This window comes from Monomorium pharaonis, chromosome 1 (assembly GCF_013373865.1).
Source record: "Monomorium pharaonis isolate MP-MQ-018 chromosome 1, ASM1337386v2, whole genome shotgun sequence".
Lineage (NCBI taxonomy): Eukaryota > Metazoa > Arthropoda > Insecta > Hymenoptera > Formicidae > Monomorium > Monomorium pharaonis.
Genome location: NC_050467.1, coordinates 36,887,495 through 36,898,540, shown reverse-complemented (window position 1 = coordinate 36,898,540; position 11,046 = coordinate 36,887,495). Strand labels below are relative to the sequence as shown.

The 11,046-nt window shown below is 34.3% G+C and overlaps 1 protein-coding gene across 2 annotated transcripts; it reads left to right on the top strand.

The window, feature by feature from the left end:
• The first annotated feature begins 4,605 nt into the window (after positions 1-4,605).
• Positions 4,606-8,928, top strand: LOC118648882 (protein ALP1-like). Of its 2 annotated transcripts, XM_036295388.1 has the most exons (6): positions 4,606-4,864; positions 4,947-5,150; positions 5,241-5,498; positions 5,571-5,786; positions 5,867-6,251; positions 8,508-8,928. In XM_036295388.1, the coding sequence occupies exons 2-6, from the start codon at positions 5,069-5,071 to the stop codon at positions 8,518-8,520; spliced, it is 954 nt and encodes a 317-aa protein (XP_036151281.1). In that variant the 5' UTR covers positions 4,606-4,864; positions 4,947-5,068; the 3' UTR covers positions 8,521-8,928. The 2 variants fall into 2 exon arrangements, with proteins under 2 accessions (XP_036151281.1, XP_036151280.1); XM_036295387.1 differs by lacking the exon at positions 8,508-8,928 and having other exon boundaries at positions 5,867-6,363.
• Positions 8,929-11,046: the final 2,118 nt, after the last annotated feature.

The following is an 11,046-nucleotide window of genomic DNA, read 5'->3' as shown; positions in this document are numbered from 1 at the left end:
CTGAATAATTATGATTATTTAATACGGAAATACACCTGATGTTTACAAATGTTTTCGGCTTCCTATCACACTCTCGATTTGCGATAATTGGGCGGTAGGACCGGAGTGAAAGTTGAGGGGAATATTACAGATAAAACAATAAAAAACGCGATCACTTTTTGATTTGCAGCCATGGATGCTTCAGGCACTCGGCTGCAGTAGCTCGCATACTCGGATTGAACTCGAACATCGGTATTAGGAACTCTGCGAACTCGCGCGCTTCGCTCGGCGTCCACTCGTATTTTTCCGTCAACACTTCGTACACTTAACATGTATAACTTAACATGTTATATTGCTGAGTCGGAAATTGTAACTTACATGTAAGTTACGTGTAATTTCAGAGTAACGTAACCTGTTATATTCGGTTACATTGCTGTTACACTGCTGCTATATTACTGTGTTCACTGGGTATTAACTTAACTAAATTAATTTTATAAGCCATTAACTTTAATCTTATTAGTTAAAAAAATATATTAACTTATTGAACCCTGGTATTTTGCTAATACTTATTATGTTACCTATTTTGTTATTACTTATGAACGTGCAGTTTGACCTATGAAAAAATTAATTAAATTTATCTTAAATTATTATTTATCTTAAATTAATTAAAATTATCTCTGCAGGCGTACAAAGTAAGAAGAAAAATCCATGTAACTTCTCGCTTCTGACATTATCATTCAATATTGCTGCGGCGAGTATTCAAATTGATTATCTTATTTGCATGCAGTATTATTTTCTTTCGAACTGTGCTAGATTCAAAACACTTTTAAGCGCTATTCTCTTAACTCGTCATTACTACATTAAAAAAGGGTTTTAGCACAAGCGCGTTGACGAAGCGCAGGCAGGCTGCGGGTCGTATACAGCATGCCTACTTAATCCGCTCTCTCCGCGCACGCACTCATTGATAAAATCGGCACGCGTTTTTATCGACGGAATAGCAACCCGTACGGATACGCAACCCGTTAGACTACACTGTAGTCAAGTGCAACACCCTGACAAAAACAGGATAATAAATGTACTATAATTTTTCTTAGAATGTATGATCTATATAGTTAACTATCTAATTAACCATTTGGACGCTTTGAAGTATTAGTGCTAAATAGATTGCAATTTCCATCAAATTATTAAAGTTATGGAAAAAGATAAATTTAACAATGAAATTAATAAATAAATAAATTAATGCTATTTATTTTTAATTTTTTGCAAAATTTAATTGCTTTTATAAAAAATAATATAATTGCGTCAGTTTATAACATATAGGTATATGTAGACAATAACAAGTACCCATATCGATGAGTCAAATTGGCGTAGCAGATAGAGAACAAGGTTCGTAATCCTAAGGTCTCGGGTTCAAACCTACCAGCGGCAAGTAAGAATAAAATAAAATAATATAATTTAAATTTTATTAATTAATAAAAATTTGTCCTAAATTTAGTATGTGCTGTTGATAAAAATAATTAAAAAAAATGAAATTTTTATTTTATTTTATTTTTCTCTACTTGCAGTTTAAAGATATCCGATTTAAGAAATCGGATATCTTTCTTTTCTCAAAAAACGACGCATTAGTTAACATTCTGACATTATAATATTATCTTTTAGAAGTCTCTTTATGTTATTATATTCAGAAACAGGATAATTTAAGAGATTTTTTTGACTACATATTGTTCACGTTATTCCATGACGTCAAAACACGGTACATTTCATGACGTCAGGAATTTGTGACATTCGACCGTCATTTTAACGTCATAAGGACGTCATTTCGTGACGTCAAGAATAGTCAGTAAATGACCATTTTGGGACGTCAAAATAACGTGAGCTTGCTACCTGGGTAGATACTCGATCTCTTGGCGAAATGCACTGTCTCATGTTTGTATCTTGACGTTGTATAAATGGTGTTGTTATATCGACAAGTCGATCAAATAAGTCAGCTCGCATCCTGAAGAATCTTTGAAAGTATTCTTTATCTTCAAGTCTCAATTCTTTGTGCTTTTGCTTGCGCTAAATGAATTGTTCCCTTCAGATCTCGATTTCTTCGAATTATCCATTCGCGCGTCCAAATTGATCGGCGACATCTTTGTCGTTTGAATTCTTTTTGTTCAAATTCTTGGTCTTGATCGACAGCTTCGGCTAATAAAGCAATAGCCATCAACTTTTGTAATTTTCGTTTCTTACTGGTTATTTTCTAAAAATGTTAATTATATATAAATTAAATTGAATGATACTAAGCAGCCCCCTGGCGCAAAAGTAGTTCTCGTGTCTACGTAATGATGCCTCGCGCTGGCGGACACTCGTGCCGGTTGATATATATAAGTTGCGTTCCGATATTTACTGTTAGTACTTAAAATCTACAGTATATGTGACATAAATTATAGATTTTTAGTACTGGCAGTGAATATTAGAACGCAGCTACCCAGATAGCCAAATAAAGGCAATGTGTTTTTATTTTGCTGTCACTTATTCCCTATTAATTTTATCAAACTAAAGCCAAGATGTTTCCTCAAACTGTCTGTCGTTCTGACATCATGTAAAATTCTACATTAGAATTCAATAAACTGACGGCAAGTTGTCAACATGCATGCACAAGTGCTGTCAATGTGACAAGTTTATTATTCCTCAATGCATGCACTTATAATTTTATAAACTCATGAAGGTTATTTGCTCTCCTGATGTTAACTTCGTTCCATGTTAAATTACAATGACAGCAAATTGTGGGCAAGTTCACAACATACATGCAGTGCATTAATTTGCCCGATATGCTTAATCTCGCTTGGCTATCTGGGTATAGATTCCCTGGTAAAAATTTAAAATCGGAGCGTAAGTCGAATATAAAGGTAGAGTAATAGAAGCGTTAACAAACATTCTACGAAGAAGTGTTAACGCTTCTTTTACATTTCATTGTTCCAATTTACGCTTCGTAGAATGTTTGTTAACGCTTCTATTATTCTCCCTTTACATTTGACTTACGCTCCGATTTTACATTTTCACCAGGGCTGCGTTCCAGTATACACTGTCAAATACTGAAAATCTATAGTTTACGTAATATAAACATGTAATTTTTTGCTAAAATTATATAAGATAGGATAAAATAAAATAGGATAGAACTTTGTATAAATATAAAAAGAAGAACACATGTTGTAAATAATATTCTTTATTTAACTTCCAGAAAATTTTGCATTTTTTTTTAATTCGTAGATTTATTTTCTTTTTTTCATTGTTTATTTTATTTGCATACTGTCGCATACGCATAGTTATGTAAAATTCAATTATTTGTGCTAGTACTTGGTCACTATGATTTTGACACGGAAATGACAAAACAAGTGTATAAATATCTTCAATTATTTGTTCAAAAACATCAGGTCGATGGCAATGTTTTATAAATAAATTTCCTAGATATTTAATTAAATTAAACATTTTTTAATTCGCATGAATTATTTGTCCTTCAGTGCCGTCGGTTTTTATGTTACTTAATGTGGCGGTCACGCAGCGCGCCTGAGCTAATGCGCTCACGGCGTACATCGATGCGTCAAGCGACGCGCGCTCACCGCCCACGCCGCGAGTCGCCAGCGGAGCAGTGCGCAGCGCAGCCGATAGAGCGGCCGCGGCACTCCGGAGTGAGATGCAGCGGCCCGGCTATATAAAGACCACCCGCAGCGCTGAAGAATAATCTAATCCTAGATTGATAGAGAGGATAGCTATCAAAGGTATTCTCTGTACTCTCTCTTTTGTGTGTGTGACGGGTCTCCCTCTCAGAGTGTGCTCGTCCGAAACGACCTCGGGCCTCCTTCGTGGAGTGCGCTCTTACCCGGGCCTCCTTCGTGGAGTGTGCTCTTACCCGGGCCTCCTTCGAGGAGTGCGCTCGCACCAGGGCCTCCTTCTGGGAGTGTGCTCGACGGCAGCATCCTGCCGCGTAGAAGGAAGACCAACCGGCCGGCCCGGCCGGAGGAGCGACCAGCATCCCGGATCAAGGACCTGAGGACACCGAGACTCGACCCGGGGGAAACCAAGCTACCCTGGAAACTAATTCCCTGGGACCTTCCGCCGATTCTGCGGACCAACCGGACTCCACGTTTCCTGCAGAACATCACAGGGACGCAGACTACGTCGACCCGACCGAAGGTCGACGCCAGCGTTCAGGCTAAGTCTTCCGGCGGTTCCGACGACTCCTGGCCCAGCACACCGTCCGGGAAGCCAAGGACTCCACGGGCCCCCAAGAAGAAGACTCAAAGCAATCGCGCTAGGGTCCGGGTGAAGCCGCAGGACCTGTACGAAGACTTCGTCGCATCAGCCAACGTGGGACAACCGTCCTTATAAGGGCACCTGATAAACCGCCCTTTTCAGGGCGACCAAGAACTCCACGCGGTGGAACATCTCAAGTGGGGAGTAACGTACACTAGATACCAAACTAATCCACACTTAATATATCTGTTGGAGGAACTCCACACGGAAATCGCCTTGCAGCCACAGCGGTCACGGCAGTCACGCCAGTCACGGGGGTTGTTATCAGTGTAAACAGGCACGAATGGCAGGCAGCGCCGCTAGTGGCCAGGCGTCATTAAGTAGCCATAGGTTTGTTCTATTTCGCTGCACTGGGACTGAACTGGCACTGAACTGGAACAGTGGTAGGACAAGCTAGTACAGGCTAGTACAGTCGAGTTCATCCAGTACAGGACAAGGTAAAAGAACGCAACAGTGCAGTTGTTTACAAACATGGCGCATCACTTTGTCAGAAACATTGCAAATTTAGAATTAATGGAGTCATCTGATGAAGAAGACTTTTTTTAAATACCACTTCCATTAGAACCAATCCTAGACGAAAATGATAATGGTAATATATAATAAAAGAGAAAAAATTACAATTTAAAAGTTTATAACGAAATAAATGTAACCTAACCTAATTGTTATTTTAGATCATAATAATGAATTACAAGTATTTCACCCAATTTTTGGAGTGTTGCAAAGAATACAGCATGTAAAAATAAATAACTACATTAAAAATATTGTTAGAAATTATGACAATATAGATTTCATCATGCATTTTAGATTATCAAGAGAAGTGACGTATAGATTAATAAATCAATTCAGTGAATCCGAAATATTTACTTCCCTACAAGGTATGTGATATTAACTTATTTTGGCTACGGTCTATTTAATAAAATGCTATAAAGCATTAAATGGATTGTAATTTTTATATCTTTTTACAGACGAAGTAGGACGTCAAAAGATAATTGCAGAGAAACATATTCTTTGTTATCTTTGGTTTGTAGGACATCACAGCGCATCCTATCGTGATGTTGCTGATAGATTTGGCATAACATTAAGTGCTTTGTACAATATAATTACAAGAGTAACAGATTTTATTCTAACTTTAGCAAATAATATAATTCGATATCCAAATGCAGCTGAAAAAGCAGAAACTGCTATTTTTTATCAAAATGCAAAAGGATTTCCTAATATTATTGGTAATATTAATATATTTTTGTTTCAATATATCTATATGACTTAAACATATTATAATATATTTATATTTTTAGGTTCAGTAGATGGAACACATATTAGAATAGATCGACCTGCTGAAGATTCTGATTCTTATATAAATCGAAAACAATTTTTTTCTATACATCTTCAAGGGACAGTTGATCATAAAATGAAATTTATAGATGTATTTATTGGTTACCCAGGATCAGTTCATGATGTCAGAGTATTTCGTAATTCGTCATTATATCATGATCTTCGTGAATTATGTTCAGGTAAATTAAAAAGGAATATATAACATGTGAATTATAAAAAATAAATTTTATATTTCACTGTAATAACTTTTTTCTTGTAGATAATTATTATTTACTGGGGGATAGTGCGTATCCTTGTTTAAGAGGATTAATGGTACCTTATAGAGACAATGGCCATTCAACTTGTGGCCAACGAATTTTTAACAGAAAATTAAGTTCTTGCCGTGTTACAATAAAAAATGCTTTTGGATGTTTGAAGCAGCGATTTAGACAACTATATCATCTCAAATTAAGAGACATTACTAGAATAGTATGTGTGATACACGCATGTTGCGTACTTCACAATATGGCAAGTGCAAGAGATTTGCAATTCTTTGAACCGCCTATTGATAATGAGTATCCTGATGTAGAAGTACGCAATATTGAAGAAAATGAAGTATACAGAGAATATGAAAGTGGAGTGCAAATTCGTAATGAAATATGTCGGCAAGTATCTGAATAAATATTTGTTCAAATAAGTGTTTATTTGTACATTATCTTGCATTACACAAACAAAACAAAATTTATTTGTACATTATCTTGCATTACACAAACAAAACAAAAAATAAAATAAAAATCACTTTAATAAAAAATCTAATTATTAAAAAAATAAAAATGTATTAATCCATAATATTGCAACATAACGTAATTAAATTGTAACTCATTTTCTAACTTATTTTATAGTAAGTCTTATCTCTCGAGATCTTTCTATCACATTTTCTCTCTCTCTCTTTCTCTCTCTCTCTCTCTCTCTCTCTCTCTCTCTCTCTCTCTCTCTCTCTCTCTATACCTTCAGAAGTGCATGTAACAAATCCATTTTGATTTACTAAAATATTTCCTGATGCATCTCTTGTCATGTATGCGATGTCGAAAGTTTCCATATCACAGTTGTCATCTATACATACACATATATATATATATATATATATATATATATATATATATATATATATTCATACACATCCCAGGTAGCAAGGTGACGTCTAATTGACGGCATTTTTTGGTCATTTTATGACGAACCAGACGTCATAATGTCGAGATAAAATGACGTTTAAATGTCGTAAAACTGACGTACATTTGTCTCATCTTAACGACGTCATATATTGACGTCAAAAATACGTCATTATTTTCATATTATTGACGTCATTTTCAAGAAGCTAGTATCGTACATTTGACGGTATTTTATTGTTATTTTTATGACAAAACATAGGTTTTTAGATTACATTTAATAAAGACGACATTTTAACGTCATTTTTATGACTATCCCAGGTAGTAAAAGCCATTATTTTGACGTTTTAGAAAATATTTCGGGTACATGTCCTATATATGCAGTACTTGCATTATGAAAATATCGAAATAACATAATTATAATGTAAAAAAAAATCTACGTTATTTCTCAACAAGCATCACGACCCACTACACCATAGTCACATTTGGAATTGCCTAACTTCCGCGGTCACCCATCCAACTCTGAACCGCCGTCGACGTTGCTTGACTTCGAAGATCGTACGCTACCTAGCCCTTTGTGATGATCCATGAACACTTGATGATCATGAATACATATTTGTTATAGATCAGTTCAATAGATGCGAGAAACATAAAACTTGTAGTTGACTAATATTTTTATAAATAAATATAAATTTACAGTTTTTTTCCTGATTTTTACATATGCAAAATAATATGTGGAATAACTTATAGAAATATGTTTTTGCTTTGTTCTTTTGATAAAGCTAAATTATACCTCAGACAAAACGCAATATTTATAAAATATTGATAAAATATTTATAATATTTATTTAAATATTTTATAAATATTTATCCAAATATTTTATAAATATTTTTGTGGTCTTAGATTTGACAAATCATAAAGATTTATCATAAATATTATAAAAATATTTATGAAATATTTATAAATATATTTACAAAATATTACTTATACAAATCTTTATCTTTTATTTACCATAAATATTATATAAAATATTTAATCTATATTTTAATATGTTGAATAAAGATTTTTTTCTTCGTATATATAAAATATGTGTAAAATATTTTTATAATATTTTGAAAAAATAAATATTAATAAATATTAATAAATATTTATCATAAATATTATGTGCTGCTTGGGATGATTCTAAAATATTGATAGTATTAATTATATAAAATATTATATTAATTTTAATAATGTTGTTTATTAACCAATCTTTAAATAATGATTAATAGTTATAGGTAGCAAGGTGTTGTCCACTAGACCTCAATAATTTGTCATTTGAGGTTAAATCGTCAATTATTACAAAGAATTATAGTTAACGTCAGTAATTAGTCACTAATAAAATCTTATTAATACGTCGTAAAATGATCAATTAACTGACGTTATTAATTAGTCAAGAATATGACGTCGGAAATACGTTGTAGGATGGATAAATGACTGACGTAATTAATAGGTCAAAAAATGACGTTACTATTACGTCTTAATTTGGTAACATGACGTCTGCGACCTTAAATGACGAATTATTGACGTCGTATTAACGTCACCTCGCTACCTGGGATATATATATATATATAATATAAATAATATAAATAATAAGATAATAAAGTTAAATCAAATAATCAAAAGTAATTAAACATTCCCAATATTATATGTAGAAATATGTATATTTGGGATGTTTACTTATATTTATAATAAATGTTTCTTTTTACTGTTTAGGTTTAGAGGTTAACTTATATACCTGCCATGGCTGCCATATTGAACTGTACTGTTGTACTACCTCGAGACCTAGGGCAAGCAGTGCAGTGAACTGAGTACACCGAGCACCGCTGCACTGCTAAAAAGAACAGCGTGCATAATGTCACTTCCGTGAAAAAGAACGCTTGAGTGTACACTACGGGTGCGTTCCACTTAAAGCTCGCAACGACCGTGGAATCATTTCATCCTTGTTGGTTATCAAATATTAAACAAGGATAAGCAACGCTCGCAAGCGTTGCGGGCATTAAGTGGAACGCACCCTACTTGTACCAGTACAACCAGTTCACCGAAAAAGAACAAGCCTCATGTGTAACAAAGGATTTTGAGAGCCGTGTCAGGGGGCTGATACCAAGACTTAAAAAATATAAAATTTAACACTATATTTAAATAATTTATTACTACGTCGTTACAAATGAAAATTAATAAACAAAAAATAATACAATAAAAACTTACAGTAAAATTATATTTATATATATGTACTCTATATTTTTCTTCAGAGTGTAGTACGAAAAGAATTTTACGTGCCTATCTGTAAAGTTGGTACTTGATTATTATCTTCATGTAATTTATTATAATGCCATCTGTAGTCATTCGAGGACAACTATATGGTGATGAGAACTCTATCCTGCTCTATCCTAGGGTGCGTTCCACTTAACGCCCGCAACGTTCATGAGCGTTGCTTATCCTTGTTTAATATTTGATAACCAACAAGGATGAAATGATCCCACGGTCGTTGCGAGCTTTAAGTGGAACGCACCCCTAGAACTCGGACAGAGTAAAGACCTATAATCAAAGATGCGCCAATGGCCTCCCACCATGACTGCTATCCATTTGTACCCATACGAAGACTGGATGGGGGTTGGGCTTTGAGTATATATACATGGAGGAGGAATTGCTATGGTTTCATGTAGACCGAAAGTGTGTCCAAGATTTGTGCGAGAGAGAAAGGTATATCATGATACTCGCTTTCTCTGCGCATGCGTTAATATCATTGGCTTAGTTTACATCGTGCATTTGATACGCGTATCAGGTACCATATTCGTATCAAATTCGTACTAAATATTTAGTACGCACGATGTAAACGCTGCCGGATCAATTTGGTACGAGCGTATCAAGTAGGAGTATCGTACTAAACTGATACGCGTACCAAGTGATACAAATGTCGATGTAAACGCATAAAACGCATTTTAGAGAGAATTTAGCAATTGAGCATAACCTCAGTGCTAAAATCTAAAAACCGGTGTGAAAATGTCTTAGTAGGAGACATCAACATGAATTAAATTTGTATTATATTTTTCACAGTACATGCTTAGTACATTCGATGTAAACGCGCCCGTACTAAGGCTTTGATGCGCACCAAACTTAATACGCGTACTAAGGTTTTGACGATGTAAACTAAGCCATTATCTGCACCGCAGTTTCAACACTTCTTGTGCACTTCTTGTGCACTTTTGTACTTATTTACGGATTGTATGTGTGTGTAAGGGCCACCGCACAAACTCTTCCATAACGCGTTACGTTACGTTAAGTACTCCATACGAACCTAAGTTGTACTTAAAATTTAACTTAAATCAGCGCACAAAGAAATCCTTAACGTAAGAACTTAAGAACTTACGTTAAGGATTTCTTTGTGCGTTGATTTAAGTTAAATTTTAAGTACAACTTAGGTTCGTATGGAGTACTTAACGTAACGTAACGCGTTATGGAAGAGTTTGTGCGGTGGCCCTAACCTATACTGCTCAACACAGAGCACTCTCCCCTTTTCCTCGTCCAGCGTGGGTACGCAATGGCGGATAAACCATGTGACCAATCAAAATTGTGTTCGCCATTGGCGAATCTTTGGGTGCGTTCGGGGAGCTCACTCTTAGCGCTACGCAGCACTACCGCTGTTCGCGGAGAGGCTGAATAGCGCTATCAAAATTATGATGACGTCACTGTCTGTAGCGTTTGACGTCATAAACGCACACTATCCATGATACTGCTTTAGAGCAGAGGTAGTGCATGGATAGCGTTTGGCTCAATCCCCACCATTGTCTGTTTAAACATCATGTGCTATCTCTCTTTTAAGGTTAGAGAAAATTTATGCGTGATCTTGAAAGAAGAAAATAAGAAATTGTTTATATGTCTTAATGAAAATATTTAATTAAAAATCTCTCTTTATTGAGAGAGAGAGAGAGAGAGAGAGAGAGAGAGAGAGAGAGAGAGGAGATCTGTTTCATTAAAATTTATTAAATTTATTAAAATATATTAAAATTCCTTAATATATACTCATTTAAATTTGTTAAAATTTTTTAAAATTTATAAAATTTATTTTATTACATTACTATTTATTATATAAATAAATTTTATAAATTTTAATAAATGTTAAATATTAATTTTTAATAAATTTTAATGCATTTTAATAAATCTTAATAAATAATAAAAAGGGATTAAATAAAAAAGTTTCTGTGAAATATTTCATTAATATATTTCTATCAAGATAATCAAGACTGGATCTTTG